General features: G+C 34.4%; 1 protein-coding gene across 1 annotated transcript; it reads left to right on the top strand.

The window, feature by feature from the left end:
* The first annotated feature begins 2,519 nt into the window (after positions 1–2,519).
* Positions 2,520–17,505, top strand: LOC123545301 (uncharacterized). Its single transcript, XM_053520709.1, has 10 exons — positions 2,520–2,673; positions 2,879–2,934; positions 6,956–7,087; positions 7,840–8,025; positions 8,523–8,792; positions 8,965–9,120; positions 10,438–10,611; positions 12,002–12,216; positions 12,628–12,814; positions 13,064–17,505. Exons 1-10 carry the CDS (start codon positions 2,663–2,665, stop codon positions 13,378–13,380), a joined length of 1,704 nt encoding a protein of 567 aa, XP_053376684.1. The 5' UTR covers positions 2,520–2,662; the 3' UTR covers positions 13,381–17,505.
* The last annotated feature ends 8,765 nt before the right edge of the window (positions 17,506–26,270 follow it).

The following is a 26,270-nucleotide window of genomic DNA, read 5'->3' on the forward strand; positions in this document are numbered from 1 at the left end:
CCTTATTTTTTTGAGCATGTTACCAGAAACAAAGAATTTTTTAGGTCCTATGGCTGAGTGATAGGAACAATTTCTGAATGAGGTAGCAAACAAGTATCCTGTTCAAATCGAGGGAAACTAGATTGCGGGCTGCTCAACCTGGAGGTTGTGGGGTTCAAGCTTCACTGGGGCAAAACCACATGTGGCTGCAACCTCACTTCAATATGACATCAGTATTGCTTTTTCCAGGATGCTGACTCAAGAGTGATTCAAATACCGTAAGCTTCAAACTTTCATTGCAATTGAGCTAAAATAAATTAGAATTTACTTAATCCTGGTGGGGGACTTTCTTTTATAACACTACAATGAATTTAAAAAAATGGTACAAATTGAATTCAAACCCATGCTGAAGTGTGTGCAAGTTGGAGGGTTAACTATGTAGGTTATTTCGACCTCATTAGATTATATGACAAAAAAGAAATTTGTTAGATATGAAAATATATTAGCTTTGAAACTTAGATACTGACAGATTATATGTTATGCAAACACATAAGAATTACTTGTTTTTACTAATTTTTCCATTCAAAATTGAAAAGCATTAAACTTTGTAACTGGTTAAGAAACAAAGACTTGTGTTCTGACAGAACTTCAATTTTTAAGTAGGCAACAGTGACAGGAAGTGCAGGGCTTATGAACTGTAACTCTGTCTTAAATATCTGAATTATCTCCCTTATTGTACTTAAATTTTGCCTGCAACTAGTGATGGAAACCTCACAATGATAGATGACAGTGAGGGGAATTTCATTGCATAAAAATGGTAACCATTTTGAGTTATACTTTTTGAAAATCATAATTTTTACAACTACACATACTACAACATGAAGAAACCTTATATACTAGATACTTTACAATTATGTGAAAGTGCAAAGTGTATGTATATTGTTGCTTTGAAACTTTGCACCTCATGAATAAGTAGTTTTTAAAGATTTTGTGATAAATTTTCTAAAAAAGACAATAACAGTATTATATTTGATAACTATTGAAACAGTTTTCGTTACTTGTTTCACAATTCTATTTTTTTTTTAAACTGAAACCAAAGATTTATCATGATGAAAACTAGACCAATAAGACAAAGAATTTAAGGTCAAGGAACATTATCCTGGTACATATTTTTGCAACTATAAAACAATATACTTCTGACGTAGTCTATGCACATAGTTCATTGTCTGTACATGTAACTTACAGCCACTTGCAGTGATATGCAAATAAAGGTGGGAATTGAACTGATTACGTAATTGTTTACAACAAAAGGAAACCGAAAAGTTATATCTCATTTAAGGATAGAACAGTTTCCTTTTAATCTAAAATGAAAAATGAAAAATGCAACAGATCAAGTAAAAAGTCAAATGTATGAATGTAGTCTGCCTCTCTAATGGTCAAGCTCAAATACCAGTCTACATGTATAAATGGGTACAGTAAAACCTGTCATAAGCAGCCAGCCAAGGGAGTGGGGAAAAGTGGCTGCTTACAGCAGGTGGCTCCTTAATGCAGGCAATTTATAGAATGGATGACCATTTTGGGAAATGAGACACTGGCTGCTTAAATAGGGGTGACCACTAAAGCAGGTTTTACAGTATTTCACTCATAGAGGAACATCTTGTTTTTCTACACCAGATCCAAAAAAATCTGTGCAAAGAATTGTATTGGAGCTCAATAAAAAGTAAATAGTAGTTTGATTAAAATTTGAAGAAGTTCTACCTCATAAAGCCAAATGTATTTTTTTAATTAAATGCATTACATTCTATATTATTCAATTATATTTGTGAGTAACACCCCCCCCCCCCCCCCCCCCCACGCACACACACCGCCCTAAACCCTCCCCCAGTCTCCAGATGATATGACAACAACAACAAAAAAATGTAATTGTTATGGAAACACAGGAGACTTACTTGTTTTTACTAATTTTTACATTGAAAATTGTAAGCGGTAAACAGCCTTAATTATAAATATTTATATTCAATGATCATAAAATGATGTATTGGTCAAGACTGCATGAAAGTTTTTATTTCTGCAGCAGTCTGGGTTCGATTCCTGACTCGAGCATCCTTCCTTTTTTTTTTACTTGATCTGGCATTTTTAAGATAGTTTAGAGACAAAAACTTCAATCTTAAAGAAAGATCTTGGAGGTCAGTGCATGCCTTTTATATTAAACCTATACCTATTAACTGCTGGTTGATGAGATAATTACTCTCATGATCAAGTACCAACATAATGAAGAATATAAGTAAAGTTAACAAATAAAAGCTACCATCATTTTATTGATTAGGGTCAATGAATACTTTACATAATTATACTAGGTAGTATAACAATACTACTCAATTTTTATGAAAACTGATATTCTTATATCATGATATGATGGTCAACTTTGCATATGAACTGATTATAGATTATCTATTTTTAACAAATGGAAAAAAAATATATTTATAATTCGGAAAACACCTGTATAGATCTATATTTAAATGCAGTCTGAGCTGTTAAATCATAGATGGTCATATACTCTACAAAGAAGCCAAACCGACACATTGTCTCTTCACTGCTTGATATTTACAGATTTTAAGACTAGTGTTTTTTGTTGTTGTTTTTTTTATCAAATAGAGAAGATAATACCAAAGTAAATTCTATCATGCTTAACAGGTAAATATTCACTATAATGGATTTTTAAATACATTTGTTGTAATTTTATTTAAAATGAAAATGGACTTTCTTATATTTTTCTCATATGATAATAAACTTTATTAATGTTCTGAAAAGTTACATTCCATCCTTCTATATCTAACCACTTGAAATCTAACTATGAAATATAGCCTGGTTGCCGTAATGATCTAAAACTGATTTGTAGATACGGGATAATTGTGCTGACTATTGTTCCTGTGGTGACAGTTTCAGCAATCACAAGTAAGTGTATTTTCTCCCTTTAATAGTTTAAGATTAAAAATGTTGTATTGTTTCGATTTTATTATAAATTTATGAAAAAGCTATTTATTTATATATTATCTCAGATCTCAATATTACAAGAAATCAATGACATTATCTTCTAAAAACAAGTCCTTTCCTAAGTAATCCTGTTATAGCAACAAGTTAATATCTTGCTATGAGAAAGATTACATCAAAACTATTAGATATTTTATCTCTCTGTTTATATGTAAATAATTAACTTATAGTAATTCAAATATTAAACAAGGCAGTCTGAAAGACAGCTAAATCCCCCGCCACTGCTATGGATAGTGAAAGGGTAAACCTTTGATTTTAGCTGTGACCTTGACCTTGAACTGACATGGCTGACTCATGAATTCTGCACAACGTCTTGATGAGGTGATCATTTGACCAAAGTTTCATGAAAATCCTTCAAGGGGTTTAGGAGATACAGAGCTGAAACCTTTGACCTTCAGTTGTGACCTTGACCTTGAGTTGACATGGCTGACTCGTGAGTTCTTGATGAGGTGATCATTTGACCCAAGTTTGATGAAAATCCTTCAAGGGGTTAAGGAGATACAGAGTGGACACCAAATGGAAGGCTCAAACCTTCGACCCTTAGTTGTGACCTTGACCTTGAGCTGGCATGGTTGACTCATAATTTCTGCACATCGTTCTGATGAGGTAATCATTTGACCCAAGTTTTATAAAATTCCTTCAAGGGGTTTAGGAGATATAGAGCGGACACGAAATGGAAGGCTCAAACATTTGACCTTCAGTTGTGACCTTGACCTTGAGCCAACATGGCTGACTCATAAGTTCTGCACATCGCCTTGATGAGGTGATCGTTTGACCCAAGTTTGATGAAAATCCTTCAAGGGGTTTAGGAGATATAGAGCGGACACAAAATGGAAGGCTCAAACCTTTGACCCTAAGTTGTGACCTTGACCTTGAGCCGGCATGACTGACTCATGGGTTCTGCACATCGCCTTGATGAGGTGATCATTTGACCCAAGTTTTATAAAATTCCTTCAAGGGGTTTAAGAGATATAGAGCGGACACAAAATGGAAGGCTCAAACCTTTGACCTGGAGTTGTGACCTTGACCTTGAGCCGGCATGGCTGACTCATGGGTTCTGCACATCGTCTTGATCAGGTGATCATTTGACCCAAGTTTTATAAAATTCCTTCAAGGGGTTTAGGAGATATAGAGCGGACACAAAATGGCAGGCTCAAACCTTTGACCTTGAGTTGTGACCTTGACCTTGAACCGACAAGGCTGACTCATGGGTTCTGCACATCGTCTTGATGAGGTGATCATTTGACCCAAGTTTCATGAAAATCCTTCAAGGGGTTTAGGAGATATGGACCGGACACGATTTTGTTACGGACGGAAGGACGGACGGAAGGACGGAAGGACGGACGGAAGGACGGACGCAGACCATTCCTATAATCCCTCCGCCACGGCGAGGGATTAAAAAAAAAAGTAGTAATTACGAGATAATTTACCTATCATGATGAGATAAAATCACTTAATGTTTTCTTTCTATTTACCAGTCTATTTGTCTTTCCAAAAAATAGAAATAATCATAGAACTCAACCAGCAGTGAAATTGATAATTTAAAAAAACAATTCATTGCAATTAGATCATTAATTTAACTCCCTAGTGAGTAGGTGAATTTATGAGGGACTAAAATATTAAATAAACTCCCTTTTGTATGTCCTATATGGGGTGCCATTTTTGTCGAGGCCCGCTTGTGGAAGGTGAAGACATAGTCGTCTAAATGGCCATTTAGTGTATGTGTGTTAGTTAGTGCATTAGTGTGTACGTGCGTGCATCCAGATTTTTTTTGTCCAGACAATTACTTTGACATGCACGGAGCAATCTTGTTTATATTTGGCATGAATGTTTACCTCAATGAGACAGAGTGTTCTGCTCAAACCTCAATCGTCAAGGTCACATTTGGAGGTCAGAGGTCATTTTAGATCTTGTCTTGGCCATAACTTTGACATGCACAAAAGAATGTCGTTCGTATTTTGCATGAATGTTTACCTCCATGAGACGGATCCGGTGTCATCTGCATTCCCCAGGTTCCTATCTCAAAGGTCAAGGTCACATTTAGGAGTCAAAGGTCATGTTAGAGCTTGTCTAGGTCATAAATTTGATAAGTATAGAGTAATTTTTTTTTATCACCTCCATGAGATGGAGTGTCATGCCCAAACCTCAGGTCCCTATCTCAAAGGCCTACAGTGTTTTCTTCAGGCCAGTTTAGGGCCGTAATTGGACCCAATCCCAATGGTAAAAAAATATGTTTTTTTCCCCAATTTCAAAGCTAAAATTCCCAACGTTAAAGAAAAAATTATTTATTTTACTTTTTCAACAAAGTTTGGTCATATGAGTTTTTGTTTCTAAGTTATTTTAAAATTCCAAATCAAGAAAAAAAGATGACCGTGTTGGGAATCAAACCCCAAACCGCCAAAGCAATAAAGACATTTTCCCGTCGTAGTTACCAATAGTGCTATAGAGGAATTAGTGAATTATGACTTCAAAATAAGGATATTTATAATCGAGACAGTTTACCTGGAGTAAAGCATTACAAACACTTTTCGATTTTCATCGTAAGAAGTAGTAAAAACAGTAAATTCTCATGTGTTTCTGTAACATATAGTGTGTCAGTAATTAAGTTTAAAGCCTGCATTTTTTTCCAGATATATAAAAAAAATTTAAAAATTTGTTGTCGAACGATCTGGAGGCCAGTCCCTTTAAATATTTTAAACACATAGCAGTAAGCTAACTTAATGCATTTATGACCATTTTTTCTTAAATGTAACATTTTATTAAAATTATGATTTTTTAAATAATTCCCAATGGAGATGTTTTATGACATGTTTTTCCCAATTGTAAAGACCTAGCCTCATTCCCAAATCAGTGGGAAAAAAAACACTGGTCTAGGTCACACATAAGGGTCATTATGTCATTTTAGAGCTTGTCTAGGATGTAACTTTGCCATGCATAGAGCAATCATTTTTATTTTGCAGTAATGTTTGCCTTAGTGAGACGGAGTGTCAAGTGCAACTCCCAGACCCCTACCTCAAAGGTCAAGGTCACATTTAAGGGTCAAAGGTCATTTTAGTGTTTGTCCATGCCATAACTTCAACATGCATTTAACAATGCTATATTTATTTGGCATAAAATTGTTTGCCTCAATGACATGACATTGTGATATCAGGCACAAACCCGAGGTCCCTATCCCAAAGGTCAAGGTCACACTTAGGGGTCAAAGGTCATGTAAGATCTTTGGCCATAACTTTGTTATGCACTGATCAATTTTTTTTTATTTGCCACAATCTTGTTTTTGTGGACATATTTTTTTAGAATTACTTCCCTTTGTTGTTAGAATTATATATAGCTTATTTTGTAACTTTTTTACTATTGGCCATGGGGAAAAACCGAGACCACTTTTCTGCGGTACAACATGGATGGTACTTCAAATTTATTTTTTTTATCTGAAAATACATTTTATCATATCAATCAATTATCTAAAGACATTTCAAAATGTATACAATTATGTTGTACCATTTTATTATTTATTCACTATATTGTAATATCCTAGATTGATTTATGGATATCAAAAATTCATTTTATTATAATTATTTTTGAATGTCATTAAATGCAAGATACCACAAAATGATTCATAGATATCTATAATATGATTATTTAATATCTTAAAATCATGCAGTTATATTTTATGATATCCTGAATTCAAGTTAGTGATATTATTAAACAGAATTTAACACAGACACAGTCATGGAGATTTAAATTAAAGCCCCCCTCCCCCCTCTCCATTTAAACTTTTTATTGCATTGATAGTAAATAGTAATTTTTAAAACATGTTATTTAATTGTTAATTACTTATGTGAAACTCAGACTAAGAAAAAAAAATGCAGTTACAGTAGGAGGATCATTACCGGGTATATCAGTTTTGGTTGTTTGTCTTTTATAGCATGTCTTAGTAGTGACAACCAAAGAGTTGAAGTGGTAGATGCTAATCGACAACTATGTTGTAATGGGGTTCATGCTAAGGTCTTGAAAAATGGAGATGAACAAAAGTGCTGTGAAGTGATTCATCATGATAGTAAGTGTTTGTAAATTTTTGTATTGATTTTCAGATTCATAAAAAAACAGTTTTGATTACCTGCCCCTTAATCACTTGCATTTGGGACAAAATAAATTTATATTTGCTACAGTACAATAAAATTAACAGTATACAAAGGCATCATATCTTTCTTTATTTTTCCATCCTTTGAGTCATAGTCATAAAATATTTGTTAGAACATTTACTTTAATTCAAAATGATGTTGAAATATGCTTTTTTACCCAATAATAACAAGCTGAATGGGCTGTGATAAAAGCATTGGGTAAGTATACCCACAGGAACTTAATATTCAATCAGAAAAATAAGATATAACCATGTATTTTTAACTATCTTCTGATAAATGATCCCTAATTTTTTTTTGGAAGATAAATGGTTAAACATTCAAAACATACTTGTAAAGCATAAATCTGAAGTTCTGAATGTGTGGATTTCAGATCTGAACCTTTTTCTCACAATTTTCAATAGATTCTTATTTAAAAAGTTATTTTACATACTTGCACTGTAGACTGCGTTAATAGTCTGAGATATTTTTATTTTGAGACCTGATATAGACAACAGACTTCTTTGCATTCATACTTGTTGTATACTAGTATATAGTAACTTGAAATACTGCTGCTTAAAATTCACCAGGGTTTTAAATTTACATTATACTCAGATTGCGAATTATAGTGAGTGAAAGTAAAGCCTTTGTAAATATTATCCATTTGTTTAAAAACATCTTTTCTTTTCAGGTGGGACAGTAAAGAGACAGGTGTATAACTCGAGGACTTCCTTTTGTTGCGGAGGTGTTCTGTATCATCTACAGCCAAGTAAAAATTATGCAAAGCCTAAATGCTGTGGAGATATGGTACTGCTTAATCAAACAACAGAATTCTGTTGTGGTAACAAAACATACAAAAGATCCCCGCAACACCACCGTAAGCATAAACTATTAGGGGAGGTTTTTTGTTTTTTAGCATCTTGTGCAGAGAAATATTTGAATGTCTTCATTTACACAATCAGAAATAAGAAAACAAAGGTGAAAACTGGTACTGTGAAATCATTTAATTTCGTGGGCACGAAATTTCGTGGTTTTCCACGAAAATTAGTCCTCCTCGAATATTAATGATTACACAGTACTGGATACTGTGAAATCATTAATTTCATAAGGGCCTAATTTTTGTGGAGTTTTCAGTTGCATCAGTCAACATTAGAATTTCAGTCATATAAAATTCTTGTTCAATTTATTTTAAAATTTGAAATCCATGAATTTATACCCCACAGAACAGACCATGAAATTCTGTGTACAGAACTAAATCATTTCACAGTATGTATAAATACGTAGCTGTGTAGAACAATGAATGTCATTATTTTGCTTGCTGCTTATTTGTTGCTTCAACTTACATTAAATTTGTAATTTTTTTTTTATTTTCAGAGTGCTTTGAAACAGATACCAAATCGTTTACAATAAGATCTGATGAGAAAGTTTGTTCAATATACTCAAAAAACAGAACTGAGGTGAAGGTTTACACAAGAGCACAAGTTAAAAGAAATGGATCAGACTGTTGTGGATTAACACTATATGACCAAAACGATCTCTTTTGTTTTAAGGAAGAACTTTGGCCATATGGATCTCTACCTGCAGAGTGTGGTCCAGCCCACACAGTTCATGATCAAACGAAGACAGTGTGCTGTCAAGATACAGGTATGCTCAGTTAGAATAAGGTTCAAACTGTTTCTTTTTTTAATGAAAATGTACTTAACTCTTCCATACTTTTAGCATAGTGTGCTAATTGTTGTTATTTATTAAGAATTATAGATATTTCAAGAAAATTTATTTTTGCATCATTAAACAGTATTTCTTTTATATATTTTAGGAAAATTAATTCCAATCCCTGAAAGTCATGCAAAGTATCACAACATTAATCCAAACTACCGCTGTTTCAAAGGACGGTTGTTTGACGGAGATATCAAAGACATTTTTCAGTATGAAGGTGTTGTCGTTCCAAAACACTTTAAGCCATGTGGATCAGGTATACTTTGTAGGCCACTTAGTGTGACAGTTTTGACAGAAAAGCTAATCTGAGATTTAAACTGGCAACAAAAGCAATTTGGCCAACCAAGTTTAGTTTAGTTTTAGCATGATTGTTATGAATGCTTTTAGCTTATTTGAATAAATCAGGATTCCACTTTCTGGGAATGTTACCGGTAGTACTTGTGTCTTATGAAAGATGCTAGTTTTACTCCAATGGGGCTCAAACCTATAACTTCTCAGATGAGTGACAGACACTTTAATCCCTAAACTAGCACTCCGCAGCAAAGTTCAGGTCTCTACTGGGCAAAAAGATGATTACGTTCCATTTGACACATTCTGTAAATATACAATCTAGCCAGGTTTAAAAAAAGAAAGAATGATTTTCTGTTCTTGTGACCAATACCTAGTTTATTATTTAGTACAATCCAGTATCAGTACTTATTACATACTCGTTTCTATTCCCCGTTAAGTTACACTGGTACCGGAAACGTCAATATTTTTCCATATACTGACTCCTGAATTTCATATCGGGTGCGTGACGTAATTCAGTGTGTGTTGCTGTTGCACTATTTTTTCTATTTAGTTCAGTATTGTCAATCCTATTCAGGCTATTGAACATATTTATGATATTTACATGATATTTACACGTGTAGATGTGTATGTAATAAAAAGGTTATTATCTTTGTATCGGGAAATATGCACTCGTTCTTCAGCAGAAGAATATTGCGCTCCTAAAGTCGCGCAATATTTCCGCTGAAGAACTCGTGCATATTTCCCGATACAAAGCTATTAACCTATAAATATTCTATCATGTCATAACTGTTTTCTAGATTATTAAAGGACTCCATACATAAATCACCTGCCCACAGTGTTTGCTTTTGACGGATTTATATAGAAAAACACTAAGTAAGGCTTTCCACTCAATAGTCAAAACTATTGGCCCTCTGTCCTTTGGACCCTAGACAATAGTTCTGACTATTGACAAGCGAGTTATTCAATAAGTGAAATAATTAAAAGATTTATAGAACATTTCAAATGTTTAAATACTGTTTTCCTTTTCTTCTTAATTGTTTTAGCATGATTAAAATCTGTATCATTTTAGGTTGCTTGGCTTCACTCGCGTTCACAAAATGTTATCCCTTACCCTGCTAAATTTCTATAATGAGCCTGTCTATCTTTCAATGTGGACAACTTACTGACTGAATAGTGAACAGTGCAGATCATGATCTACACTGCTCGCAAAGGCAGAATCAATTGTGTCTAGCATGATAAGGAAGACTAGATCTACAATATAATAAAGACATATTTGTTTCAGAGTACTATGATCCAAGTTTTTCTAGAGGGAAAGTGTTTTGTTGCAATGGTACAGTGAATTATGCCAGGTCAGATATGGATGTCAGATGTTGTGGAAATGAGTTGATTGACAATACAGAACACAACTGCTGTAATGACAGAAAACTTCCCAAATCACAAGGCTGTTGTGGAAACTGTAAGTCTTACTGTAAATTTAGCTGTCTGGGAAAATAGTGCACCATTTTCTGTCAGAGAAATAAGTTTCCAATTTTTAATTTAAGTTTCTTGCTTCTTGTGATTTTTAATGTTTGCAAAAGAATACACATAGAGGATATTAAATGAGTGTCTTTTCATACTGAATTTATTAAACGAATTGAATAAATAGATAAAATGCAAGGCTTTGCCGAGCATTTTATTAATTTGATTCATCGAGTTTAATAAATTCAATGTGGAAAGACACAAAATTTAATGTTATATTCTTTTTATCACATGTGAGATTTTCTAGCTGAAAACATCCAAATTTTTTTTACTTTCTTTTACTTTATAAGCAAGTCAGTTTGACCAACGTCTCCTATACTGTAAACGACGTCGACGTCAAAGCTTTATTACACTAGTGTATTATCATTTTTATGTAATGGCTTTATTACACTCCCGCAACATCAAAAATGTGATAAATAACAAGAGCTGTCTCCATAGGATGACACATGCCCCCTATGGCACTTTAAATGAATAGTTATGGCCGATGTTAGAGTTTAGGACCTTTGACCTACGGAGCTGGGTCTTGCACGCGACACGTCGTCTTACTGTGTCACACATTCATGCGTAGTTATTTTAAAATCCATGCATGAATGACAAAAATATGGACCGGACACGCCCATCAATGCACTATCCTTTAATGTCTAAGTGTGACCTTGACCTTTGAGCTACGGACCTGGGTCTTGCGCGCGACACGTCGTCTTACTGTGGTACACATTCATGCCAAGTTATTTGAAAATCCATCCATCGATGACAAAGATATGGACCGGACACGCCCATCAATGCACTATCCTTTAATGTCTAAGTGTTACCTTGACCTTTGAGCTACGGACCTGGGTCTTGCGCACGACACGTCGTCTTACTGTAGTACACATTCATGCCAAGTTATTTGAAAATCCATCCATCGATGACAAAGATATGGACCGGACACGCCCATCAATGCACTATCCTTTAATGTCTAAGTGTGACCTTGACCTTTGAGCTACGGACCTGGGTCTTGCGCGCGACACGTCGTCTTACTGTGGTACACATTCGTGCCAAGTTATTTGAAAATCCATCCATCGATGACAAAGATATGGACCGGACACGAAAAATGCGGACAGACCGACAGACTGACAGACCAACAGACAGACGGTTCAAAAACTATATGCCTCCCTTCGGGGGCATAAAAATAACAGTACAGCCAATTTTACATTTTAAAGCACAAGTCAAAGCAGCAAACCATTTTTGGATGGATAAAAATTAAGAAATGCCGGAAATGCTGGTTGTTGCAGTTCATTTATTTTTCACTCTGCTTTTAAATGCTACAATTTTTTTTTCAAAATCTGCAGCCATATACGACAAATACAAGAGTGATTTACAATGCTGTGGCATGCAGCTTTACAATAACTCGTACCTGTGCTGCAGACCATATTCAGGCTTAGAAATTCCAACTTTAAAACGTAAAAGAAATGACAATACATGTTGTGGAAAAACAACTTTTCATCCCTTAGAAGGAGATTGTTGCGGAGGAAAAGTGTATGAAAAACTTGCCCAGAAAAACCAGGTATGTGTTCACTGATTTTATAAGTTACACCTTATCCTGCTAAATTTCTATAATGAACCTGTCCATCATTCAATTTGGACAGTATCATTAATTGTTAAAAGGAGTGCTAACAAAAAAGATATAGGCTGAATGGCAAACAGTGTAGATTATGATCAGACTGCATGTATAATAATAATTTCTTTTGAAATTTGACACAGTTTACTTTATCCATTTTGAAATTTGTTTGGACTTTTTCTTCTAAACGGATATCTTAACTAGCTAAGGGGTCATATGGAAAGAGTTAGTATAACAAAATATCTTTTATAAGTGAGTTACAGTGACATAGTAAAAGAGTACACTTGAATCATGTAATATATTTTTTCATAAAAGAAAAAACCTGTAAATGACAAGATGTAATTTCTTACACGTTAGAAATGTAATGGCAATGGGGAGGTGGTAAATGTTACCATGCTGCAGCCCAAACTCAAAGACATACGTCATCAACTTAACAACAGTCGTGATATTGGCAGTGAAAAACCGAAAAGACAAAGGAGAATAAATGATTGTCCTGCTTGTCTCCCATATGAACAGCCATTTCAGGAATGCACCAAAAGGTTCAGTAAGTGTGTTTTTATATATCAAAATATTTTAATATTTTTAAAAGTACCAAATGTAATATTAATTCTTTGCATAGTTTGATTCAAAATGACCATAACATCCCCTTTTTACTGTAACACAACTTGAATTTGAAATTTTGAAGATCTTGCTAAAAAGTCACCCAAAACATATAAGTTGGATTGATATTTTTTTTTTATAAAAGTACTTCATCTGTTCTTGAATCAAAACATGAATTTTTTGTTTTGCACAGGATATCAGATTTATGTGCGTAAGATTGAGGCCAAACCACTCATCACTAAGGTACACGTTCTACTGCTGGAGCCCAGCTTTATGCGGAAGACAAAAATGGTTTTGAAAACAAGTGGAAAATGCAAGTGCTTTAAACCAGACACTGTTTATAACCTTTATAGCAACAGAAATCTAAAAGAAAAGATTAAAGTCTCCAAAATATTTCAGTCAAAATTTACTGAGAGGGACATGTTATTTGAAGTGAAAGGCAATTTCGGCGACTTTCGTAGGGAACATATATGTAAGGTAGAAAGGTTCTATAAGCCATTTGTACCTTGATGAAAGCTTACATATAGCAATCTCTGGTCTTTCATACAGTTGTTGTTCATGTGCCAAACAAGTTTTATTTGTATAAAAAATCCCTTCCATTTTTGTTAATGTAGATCTACTGTTTCATTAACAGTAAAGGTCCCATTTTACTATAGCAATATATAACCTGCAATTTAGTCTATTTGTTCTTTCACTGAATGTTACTATGTATAAAACATTGTCATATCACAGGAAAAATATCTCACTGAGTTCTAATATTATCAAATTTTATACTGTCCACTTATTGCAAGTATGTTTAGCTTATGCTGGTAGAATGTTTCTACCTTCTGAAAACTGCTTGGATTAATGTTTAGCTTATAGAATATTTCACATTACATGTACTAGATCTACCAGATTGCATTTGTCGGGATTTACACAAAGTATTGTAAAAAACAAAACGGCCCAACAACTCTTATGAACTCTTAAGTATGAATCTCTATACGTATGTCTTTCATGGCATTCAGCATAATGCTGCTATTTTGGTCTAGTCATGGTGAAAGGCATATCAGCAGTGACTAGAAAACTTGGATCAGTGCCAAGTAATAACTTTGTTTTTGAAAAGTTATCTTGTAAAATTATCATAAATTTAAGTTTTAGATTAATAAAGTTTGAAAGGGACTTGAAGAAGGCTGAGACTGTTTATGAAGAATACATCAGTGCTGTATCAGTGCTGTATCAGTGCTGTATCGATCATTTTGTGGTTGCCACACTTTTGTAGAGGCCTGTATTTTATACTAGTTGAAAAAATCTTGACTGAAACATAGAATTTAATGCCACAAATTTAAATGATGTCACAGCATATTATCATAATTACCAGGTCAAAGATATAGCAAAAATTATTTACTATAAATAGACTTGACTGACTGTCATGCTAGGAAGTAAAATAAAAGACATAACCGATTATTTAATTTGACTAATGAAAAACACTGCAGTTTGAAAAGAAACAGGAAGTTCACTGCAGTTCACTGTATTAACATGACAAAACAAGCATGACAATATACGGTTTATTTTGTATTATCTATTTGTGTCAATAAATTATAAAAGTTACACATGTTTTTATGACACTTTTTTTTACACTGTGTTCGTATATCCATTAATTTTCAATTATGTGGGTTGATTATAATATCAATTCTAGTTTGCCTAAAAAAAAATCAAATTTTTAATATTTCTATTTTTTTTTCCATATTACAGGACGTGTTATATTTTTAACTTTCCATTGCAATGTAGTGTTTCCAAATCAGCATGTGATATTGTAAAATCAGAAATATTTGCAAGAGAAATAATTTTTGCGATCTTCATAATCATATTAAATCATTTTCCAAACATTCTATGATTATGACTACTTTAACCAATGAAAAACATTATGACTTAATATATTTCGTAAAATTTCTTTCACACAAAGATATCTGATTTTACATTTGTGAAAGTGAGCTAAATTATACTCATTTTTTGTATGTTATTGTTTATTTTTTGTATGTTTTACTTGACTGTTTGATATGAATCAGTTTCAAATTAATTAGGCCGCCCATTATTGTGAGTTGTCTCCCCCATGTCCATCCATTGTCAAGATGACTTTTCTTTTTAAAGTGCTGCACAAACTGTCACAAAATATAGAATCTACTGGAAATGTTCCTGTATAGAAATATTTCAAGTTCTATTTGTAAAATGGCCCTCAGGTAAAAAAAGCCATCACAGAGTCCAAGGGTTTTAAAACATCTTTTCTGCGAATCTGCCAGACTTCAGATGTTAGATGTAGGAATCTTCGGTTGTCACAGAGGTCAGTATTTTATATCAATATATGCTTTGGATCAAACCTGAACAAAAAAGTGTTTTCACAGAGAAATTTTACTTGTAGTACCTTTATTGAGATAGCAACTTTGGCCCTTTTGGGTCTCTTGTGTAAATCTAACCATTGTTTCATTAATATCACATTTTTATATTTCACTCATTGTAACATTTTAAATAACAATAGGGGCAGCTAAAAGATATATTTTGATATAAAATAGAAATATCAATGGTGGAAACAGAAACATACTTCTGATTTTCGAAAATATGAATCAGTTTTAGAACAAACCAATTTATATGATGGAAATAGTGTCACTATGAGCTTCATTGCATATAACAACAAATTTTAATTATTTTAGAACTTTCTTGTTTGTAAATATCTATGTATAATATTTTTATATCAAAATATATCTCGGATCATTTGACATTTTTTTTTACATTTCAATAGGGCAGAGCATTTACATGTTTTAACTATCAGGCAACAACAATTTTTATTTTAATTCTTCATTTTTCCCCTAGTTTTTTAACAGTTAAATTTTACTATCCACAGGAAGTATAACACATACCAAAAGGCATTATTCTTTTTATACTGGTAATTTTTTGTTAACTTTTTACACAGCATTTGTTTTAGACTAACAAAGTGTTGAAATCAAGTAATCTGTAATAAAGTTTATTTTTTTCTTCATAATGACAGTGATATTTCTAAGAAAATCCTTTTCTCTCTAGGCTCATCTTAAAAGTCTTGCAATTTTGTTCAGAAAGTGCTGTTTATGAGGATTTTATGACAGAGATATTTATTTTAATAACTCTAAGGACTGATGCCAATCTACATTTGTTTTTGTTATTTTCAAAGGTTCATAATAGTTATCAACAGTTTACTGTGCTTCCTTTATTGAAAAAAATAGGCACTTTAAATTACCTTTAGGTTTAACCTGCAAGCAGTCTCATATCACAGTGAGAAAGTGTTAATCTTTGATATAACATGTCTTGTATGTAAACTTGTTTTAAAAATTTAAAATTTATTTTTTGCATGTTTGTATGTATGTATGTAAATTTGTGTTTTGTAGCTCACCTGAGCACGAAGTGCACAAGGTGAGCTATTGTGACTAGTCATTGTCCTGCGTCATGCGGTGTTCGTCGTGCGTCATCTGTCAACATTTGCTTTGTTAACACTCTAGAGGCCACAGTTCTTACCCAATCTTTATGAAACTTGGTCAGAATGTTTGTCTTGATGATCATTAGGTCAAGTTTGAAACTGGGTCATGTGGGATCAAAAACAAGGTCAGTAGGCCAGATCAAAGGAAAATCTTGTTAACACTCTAGAGTCCGCAGTTTAAATTTGAAACTCATGAAAATTGGTCAGATTGTTTGTCTTGATGATCTCTAGATCAAGTACGAATCTGGGTTATGTGGAGTCAAAAACTAGGTTACCCAGTCAAATCAAAGGAAAAGCTTGTTAACACTCTAGATGCCACATTTATGACCCTATCTTCATGAAACTTGGTCAGAATGTTTATCTTGATGACCTTTAGGCCAAGAACTCAGTCATGTGGGGTCAAAAACTAGGTCACCCACTCAAATCAAAGGAAAAGCTTGTTAACATTGAAGAGGCCTCTTCCTGACCCTATCTTCATGAAACATAGTCAGAATGTTTATCTTGATGATCTCTAGGCCATGTTCCAACCTGGGTCATGTGAGGTCAAAAACTAGGTCACTCGCTCAAATCAAAGGAAAAGCTTGTTAACACTCTACAGGCCACATTATGACCCTATCTTCATCAAACTTGGTCAGAATGTTTATCTTGGTGATTCCTAGGCCAGTTTCAAAACTGGGTCATGTGGGGTAAAAAAACTAGGTCACCCGCTCAAATCAAAGGAAAAACTTGTAAACACTGTACAGGCCACATATCTGGCCCTATCTTCATGAAACTTGGTCAGAATGTTAATCTTAATGATCTCTTCTTGGCCATGTGGGGTCAGTTACTAGGTCACTTGCTCAAATTAAAAAGGAAAAGCTTGTTAACACTCTAGAGGCCACATTTATGATCCCATCTTCATGAAACTCAGTCAGAATGTTTATCTTGATGATCCCTAGGCCAAGTTCGAAACTGGGTCATGTGGGGTCAAAAACTAGGTCACCCACTCAAATCAAAGGAAAAGCCTGTTAACACTCTAAAGGCTGTAGGCCCAATTACTTAGGTGAGCGATCCAGAATCATCATGGCCCTTTTGTTACCATAATTGAAAAATTAAAAATTATTGTGAAAGCTGGATATGTGTATATAAGCCTATAAATAAAATGCTCAATTTAAGTTATTTGTGTTGTTTTCATCAAATAATTCAGGTGCAAACTGCATGCCACCTGTAAAGACATTCTTATTAAGTCTTTTACTATGTCCCTATTTGAAGAAGAATGGGTATACAGTTTTGCTCATGTTGGTCTTTTGACATTTTATCTGTCTGTAGTTAGCTAGGATCTTTGGTTTTCTGCTCAAAAACTTGAGAAGGATTGGGCCTATGGTGGTCAAATTTCATAAGATGATTACCTATGGTCAGATTACCCTTATTGTTCTTTTTGAGATCAGTAGGTTAAAGGTCAAGGTCACAATTACCTCAAAACTCATTCAGTGAAAAGGGATTTAACTCATTAAGTGGTGAAGGTTTGGGTCTGTAGTGATCAAACTGCATACAGTGATTGCCTTTGCTTCTTGACAGGGAATCACTGGTATGTAGGCCATTGTCCAGGTCAATGTAACCTGGAAACTGAAAACAGTTTCTGATCATTTAGTGAAGAAGGCTTGGGCCTGTCTTTGTCATATTTCTTTGAATGATTGCTTTTTGTCAGTAGATGCCTAGATGGCCCCATTGTTTTTGAAATCAAAAGGTCAAGGTCACAGTAAACTTGAAACAGTCTTCCAGTCAATAAATGGAAAAGTCTTTGGCTTATGGCTGTCAAACTTGACAATGATTACCTGTGGTCAATTGATAACTGTGATGGTCAGAAGGTTGAAGTTCAAAGTCGGAGATCTAAAAGAGTTGGAGAATGACTGGACCTACAGTCATCAAACTGCATAGCTTCATCCTCTATGTTCAGTACATAATTCCTGTCATTATTAACCCTTAGCCTGCTGACGGCAAGTGATTCTGCCTTTGCGACCAATGCAGACCAAGATCAGCCTGCACATCTGTGCAGTCTGATCATGGTCTGCACGGTTCACTCTTCAGCCAGTATTTTTTTGGTAAGCACCCCTTTTAACAATTAATGGTACTGTCCAAATTGAATGATGGACAAATTCATTGTAGAAATTTAGCCGGGTAAGGGTTAAGTAAAAGGTCAATGCCCAAGCATACTCGAGACTGGAAATTACACACCCAGCTTCATCTGACAGGCCACCAGCAGGGACGCATACATTTTACAATTGTTGAATTTTATAGTCTTAGACAGCATGAAGGGAGCATGAAGTTTGTTTCTGTCAAGCTGACCTTCTGTCAAATTTTCATATCCAGAGTTTAACCTTTAAACTGTTTAGACAAAGAAACTAACCATATTGATAGACCGAAATATGAGGACATGCATAGTGAAAGACCTGAACTCTGTTTTAAATATATTTTCATCATCTTCTTTGTTTGTACTTTGTTCAGGGTGAGCTATTAGTAAAGGTTGATCATCCTGCGTCAACATTTTTACTTGAACATCTTCTCCGTTGAAACTATACAGTGCAAGTAGATAAAACTTGGCTTGAATATTCCTTGGATGGTCCTCTAACAAAGTTGTTCAAATAATTTCTTTACATGCAAAATTCTGGTTGCTATGGCAACCTAAAGCAAAATCTTTAGAAATCTTCTCCAAAACAAGGCCCAAAGCTTAGTTTTCTGATTTGTAGCTAATGGTCCTCTACCAAGTTTGTTCAAATTATGCCCCTCTCGTCTAAATTTGCTCCACCAAAGGGTTCTACATAACCCTGTGTAAAAGAAAAATTCAAAAAATCTTCTGGTCTAAAACCTTCATTCCCACAGAGCTTAGGTATTTGGTATGTAGCATTTTCTAGTGGTTCTCAGTCAGTTTTGTTTGGATCAGGCCCATTTGGTCAAAACTGACCCAGCCCATTGGTTCACTTGTTTTACAAAGACCTGTACTGGAAATTTATTAAAAATCTTCCTGTCTAAAACCTGAAGGCCTAAAGTTTTAGATAGCTTGCATGCAGCATTGTGTTGTAATTCAAATCATGCTAGTAGGTCAAAATTGGCCCTGCCCAGCAGTCTGCTTGTTTAACACTGACTTATATAGGAAAATCTTTAATTAATCTAAAACCTTAGATATTTGGCATAAAACATTGTGTACTCGTACTCTATTAAGTTTGTTCAAATCATTCCCCTGGAGCTAAAATTGGTCCACACCCTACAGTTCAAATGGTTTTACACAGATATATGTAGGAAAAACCTTAAAAATCTTCTTGTCTAAAACCTCAAGTCCTCAGGGCTAGATACTTGGCATATAGTAGTGTTTAGAGGTCCTTTACCAAGAAATCATGTACAGTACCCATTTGAGTTAGATGAGCATTATTTTAAGGGACCAGGATTGCTGTCTTCTGACAGCTCCTTTTAAATAGACTGGTAACTTTATGGAAAATGTGACTGTGTACTCATGACTTAGATTTAGGAAACCATTAATTTTATACTTAATTTAAAGCAGCTATTTTAATGAATTCCTTGTAGTTCTTAAATATATAATAAGGATGGTGAGGGGTGGAGGCCCTCACCTGACAAAAATTTCCATTATATTTATGGAAATACCATATTCTAAAAATAAAATGAAAAAACCTCAAAATTTATAAATATACAAAAGCCCATCCTCAACTCAAATGTTTTAGACAAACTTAGCTGTTTTGGTACAAACATAAACACTAAAAACTTGAAATACATTAAGGCCATACCAAATTGGATCTATGTTTATTGTCTTCAAGATGGTAGTCCGAAAAAAAAAATCTGAAAATTTTCAAAATGGCAGTAACGGCATGTAAATAAATTCGGAAGGACAGAATGCAACTAAGCAACATAACAGCATAGTCTATTCATGAGAGGTAATGAAATGTGCAACCTAGCACCAGCTTCAGCGGAATTCTATTAAGCGTAAAAAAAATTGTTAGTTTCAGATATCCCGACCTACCCTAAATTTTTGGCCCGACCCTAAATGTTTTTATGGCGTTGGAGAATATTTTTTTCATCTTTTTAACAAAAAGTTGCAAAACTGCACGTTTTATGCTTTAAACATGCTCAGTGATATTAGAAATCAACTTACTGATGCTCTAAGTTATAACCCCCTTGTTTGTATTCATTTTTTGACACAAAAATAATTTCTGAAAAGTCTCCCTTAATAAAAAAAAAATCCAAAAAAAAAAACATTTTCCAACCTACCTAGCCTAATCTTTTTGAGCATGTTACCGGAAACAAAGAATTTTTTAGGCCTTTATAGTAAAACTAAAATGTTATCTATGATACCAAAGGACCATAAAACAAAACTTAGTCCAAGTAGACTTTTTTACAGGATAATACAATGACCATTTCTATTCATTACAGAATTATGACATCAGTTTTAAACTAGTTCAGCTTAATAAATACTTATATATTTAATAAATACATCTACCCATAATACATATATTGTTAAAACTTGAGTATATTTTTCATGAGTGTAAAAGCTATCTTGAAGTAATGATTATAAGCTTTTTTATTTTTTTTATCAACAAAGTCCAAGGAAACTATCTGAACTAGTTCTGTTGTAAATTGCTATATTTTACAAGTAAGAAACATATATCTTAAAAATGTTTAACAATTTAATTTACCTTACATTATCTGGCTAGAAACAGTGTAAAATGCTTTCTGCAGAATATAGTTTTTAGCTCCACTAATCGGAGAATAGGGGTGCTATTCTACTCGTCCCGGAGTCGGCATGGGCGTCAGTGTGAGATTTCTTGGTTAAAGTTTTACGGCAACCTTTGTTTTTCTTTGTTACTATTGCTTATTCTTACTGTAACTTCACATTAATATTGTTCAGAATACAAACAAAGTATGTGCAGGGGCTGGGCCCATTATACCTAAGGTCAAGGTTCCCAAGTTGTTATACTTGGAATTACTTTCATGTTAAATTTGTTCAGCTTCGTTTATAGACATATCTTTGGTACCTTAAAAGATAATGACTTGAAATTAAAAATATTTCTTTATAATCATCATCTGCATGCGTGGTTACAATCCCCATAACTCTAACTGTATTTTTGACAGAATTATGCCCCTTTCATACTTGAAGTCTTTTGGTGATCTTCACTTTCTGGATATAACTTAAGTACAATATAAGATAATGACTTTATGTATCTTCCTTTTAAAGTAGAGGTCTCTTATTGAGACATAAATTCATTTTACTGTCAAATCGCCGAATAGTGGAACGCGCTGTCTTACAGACAGCTCTTGTTAGTCATATTCTGAAAATATATATTAAACAGGAGCTCGTAGAACACGAAATGCCCCCCTTGATGCATTCAGTAATTGTACAAGGAACAGAAATTATTTGGTCAATGTACACAAAAGTTCTACTATTCTGGGTCAATGTGACCTTGACCTTTGACCTGCTGACCTCAAAATCAGTAGGGGTCATCTGCTGGTCCTCCCTATCAAGTTTCGTGATCCTAGGCCCAAGCATTCTTGAGTTATCGTCCGGGAAATGGTTTAACTTTTCGGAGTCACTTTGACCTTGACCTTTGACCTACTGACCTCAAAATCAATAGGAGTTATCTGCTGGTCATGAACAACCTCCAAATCAACTTTCATGATCCTAGACCCATGGGTTCTTGAGTTATCATCCGGAAACGGTTTAACTGTTCTGGGTCACTGTGACCTTGACCTTTGACCTACTGACCTCAAAATCAATAGGGATCATCTGCTGGTCATGATCAGCCTTCCTATCAACTTTCATGATCCTATGCCCAAGCTTTCTTGAGTTATCATCCGGAAACCGTTTAACTGTTCCAGGTCACTGTGACCTTGACCTTTGACCGACTGACCTCAAAATCAATAAGGGTCATCTGCTGGTCATGAACAACCTTCCTATTAATTTTCATGATGCTAGGCTCAAGTGTTCTTGAGTTATCATCCGGAAACCAATTAGTCTATATACCGACAGACCGACCGACATCTGCAAAACAATATACCCCTCCTTCTTCAAAGGGGTGCATAATTAAGATATAATGTAATCTGTTTCTAGTTGTTCTTTTGATGATGTTGTAAAGTGTTACAGGGACATGCCTCTCTATTATGTAAAATTTTATGAAAATATGAGTAAGTTTTAGGTGAAACTTAACAGTAAAACAAGAGCTCGTAGAACACAAAAATGCCCTCCTTGATGCATTCAGTAACTGCACAAGGAACAGAAATTATTTGGTCACTGTGCTGAATGTTTGACGTATTGACCTCAAATCAACAATTATGGGTCATTTACCAGTCATAAGTGACCTCTGTATCAAATGTGATCTTAGACGAAAGCATTCTCTAGTTATCTGGCAAAAAAGTTCTACAGTTCTGGGTCACTGTCATATTCTGAAAATATATATTAAACAGGAGCTCGTAGAACACGAAATGCCCCCCTTGATGCATTTAGTAATTGTACAAGGAACAGAAATTATTTGGTCAATGTACACAAAAGTTCTACTATTCTGGGTCAATGTGACCTTGACCTTTGACCTGCTGACCTCAAAATCAGTAGGGGTCATCTGCTGGTCATGACCAACCTCCCTATCAAGTTTCGTGATCTTAAGGCAAAGCATTCACCAGTACTTGTCCTGAAACGGTTAACTGTTCTGGGTCACTTTGACCTTGACCTTTGACTTAATGACCTCAAAATCAATAGGGGTCATCTGCTGGTCCTCCCTATCAAGTTTTGTGATCCTAGGCCCAAGCATTCTTGAGTTATCGTCCGGGAAATGGTTTAACTTTTCGGAGTCACTTTGACCTTGACCTTTGACCTACTGACCTCAAAATCAATAGGAGTTATCTGCTGGTCATGAACAACCTCCAAATCAACTTTCATGATCCTAGACCCATGAGTTCTTGAGTTATCATCCGGAAACGGTTTAACTGTTCTGGGTCACTGTGACCTTGACCTTTGACCTACTGACCTCAAAATCAATAGGGGTCATCTGCTGGTCATGAACAACCTTCCTATCAATTTTCATGATGCTAGGCTCAAGCGTTCTTGAGTTATCATCCGGAAACCAATTAGTCTATATACCGACAGACCGACCGACATCTGCAAAACAATATACCCCTCCTTCTTCAAAGGGGGGCATAATTAAGATATAATGTAATCTGTTTCTAGTTGTTCTTTTGATGATGTTGTAAAGTGTTACAGGGACATGCCTCTCTATTATGTAAAATTTTACGAAAATATGAGTAAGTTTTAGGTGAAACTTAACAGTAAAACAAGAGCTCGTAGAACGCAAAAATGCCCTCCTTGATGCGTTCAGTAACTGCACAAGGAACAGAAATTATTTGGTCAGTGTGCTGAATGTTTGACGTATTGACTTCAAATCAACAATTATGGGTCATTTACCAGTCATAAGTGACCTCTGTATCAAATGTGATCTTAGACGAAAGCATTCTCTAGTTATTTGGCAAAAAAGGTTCTACAGTTCTGGGTCACTGTGACCTTGACCTTTGACCTACTGACCTCAGGATCAGTAGGGGGTCATCTGCCTCCCTGTCAACTTTCATGATCCTAGACCCAAGCGTTCTTGAGTTATCATCCGGAAACCAAGTGGTCTATGGACCTACAGACAGACCAACTTACCAACATCAGCAAAACAATTTACCCGTCCTTCTTCAAAGGGGTACATAATTAAAGTTCTTCAGTAAGTCTGCATTTAACATGTGCACTTTGTAAAGTATTTCTGTAGAAAAGCACCCAAAATTTGATAGTCCTGCAATGTACTGTGAAAACTTTAATTTTCTTGGGGGAAACTATTTTTTGTGGATTTCATGCTTGGGTCAAGCCACAAAATTAAATCCAAAATTAATGAACAAATAAAAAATCCATTCATTTTTTCTTCAGAAGTTGAAATCCACGAAGGAATTTATATTCTCAAAGAATAGGTGTTTTGACAAAAGCTGTGAAATTTTATGTCCACAAAATTACATGATTCTACAGTAAATGAGATACAAAGGTATAAACAAATGTTTTAAGATTTTTATGTTCATCTGGAAGTATGTATTTCATACATTTCATGTAGAGCATCACTTAATTAATTATTCATCAGTGTTATTTTGTTTTGTTAAATAAATGAAATAAAGACTGAAATGTAGCAACATGAATCATGATGATGGAATTTTTTTCAAATATTTGTCACACTTTCATGTAAATTCAAGAAGTATCTGTGAAAGTTCTCAAACAGAAAAATATCACAGGCCTTATAGTCATGCAGCATCAGTGTGAATATAAATCTAATCCATTGCTGATTAATCGTTTTTTTCCTGGGAATTTTAAAAAAAAAACACTGAATGACACTGTAATCCAAATTTGGTACTTTAATAATAAACAAGAACTCTTCCTTCAAGTTGTTTACTGTTTAACAAATACTGTACTCGGAACTGAAACTAATGATATAATACAATTTAAAAAACAACAAATACGACAATAAGGTCACAGTAGTGCATGTTTGTATAACTGCAGAACAATGTTAATAGCGCATTATTTACAGTGAATGCACTTAAAAGGCTGTTTGTGTGCGGACCAGGAAGTGAAAACAGAAAATGAGCCACACCATGAGAAAACCAACATAGTGCATTTGCGACCAGCATGGATCCAGACCAGCCTGCGCATCCACACAGTCTGGTCAAGATCCATGCTGTTCGCTAATGGTTTCTCTAATTGCAATAGGCTTTAAAAGCGACCAGCATGGATCCTGACCAGACTGTTTGAATGCGCAGGCTGGTCTGGATCCATGCTGGTCGCACTATGCTGATTTTCTCATGGTGTGGCTCAAATTAGTTCTCATCTAAAGGGCATTCCATGAAAACAGTCCCAATTGTCCTTTGCCAAAGACCAAACCCAACATATTGTTTTATAGTGAACTGAGTGTCAGAAATATGATGTCAAACAGTTAGCATGCCTACTTTATATAAAATATTATACTTTAATATTTCTGATGGCTGTAAAACCTTTAGTAACTTTTTTTCCAAGAGTGATATGACACACCAAAAGCTGTACAGGCTAATAACTAATATCAGGTTAGAAGTTTGATGCTTGAAGGCCCAAATATTTCACAGTTAATGATTTATAACCATTTTCAGTCTCATTTGTCTGACATTTGACTACTTATAATTAGCAATCATTCTACAAAGTTTGATAACAATAAGCCAAAGCATTCTTAAGACTGTCTTCAGTTTCAAGGTAAAACAGTTTCAAGGTCATTGTGACCTAGAACTTTGATCTACAGATCTCTGAAACCACAGTAATAATTATTTACCACCACAAGATCATCATATAATAGATAGCTATTGTTCCATAAAACAATTGAGATCATCTACTGATCCTATTTTTCTCAAGCTTTTTTACAGTAAACAAGTTGCTTGATGGACATGAGCATAATGCAGGCAAGTTACAGTACTTAAGGAAAACAAAGTTTGACAGAAAAATATCTTGTAGAAGACATGACCCCTACTTTTCTCCTTATTTAATGTCAATTTGAGGATAATCATTTTTTAAAAAATGGCAGTGTTGGTCAACTTTGTGAAAATTGTATAGAGAATAGATATTTAGGTCTATTGAACCTATATAACTGATAATTACTCTGAGAACTACTTAGCTTCTTTCTTTTGGTTGGTGGATGCTTTAGGGAAATTAGGTCAAAAGGTCAAATCAGTCTCTACAAAGGGCTATTAAATAATATTATTTCCAGAATCTGAAAAATGTATAGAAATACAGTAACTATAAAAACATTAATAATTATTATATATGTTGTCTATTCATAACTAAAGTAAACATATAAGGTTTCAGTATCATAAAAGGAATATTTTATCCTTAAAAGGCATTACA

This window comes from Mercenaria mercenaria, chromosome 1, assembly GCF_021730395.1.
Source record: "Mercenaria mercenaria strain notata chromosome 1, MADL_Memer_1, whole genome shotgun sequence".
Classification (NCBI taxonomy): Eukaryota; Metazoa; Mollusca; class Bivalvia; order Venerida; family Veneridae; genus Mercenaria; species Mercenaria mercenaria.

Coding starts and splice junctions, on each gene's coding strand:
- LOC123545301 (XM_053520709.1), top strand. Junction 7,088..7,839: donor TGAAGTGATTCATCATGATA/GTAAGTGTTTGT, acceptor TTTTCTTTTCAG/GTGGGACAGTAAAGAGACAG. Junction 8,026..8,522: donor AAGATCCCCGCAACACCACC/GTAAGCATAAAC, acceptor TTTTATTTTCAG/AGTGCTTTGAAACAGATACC.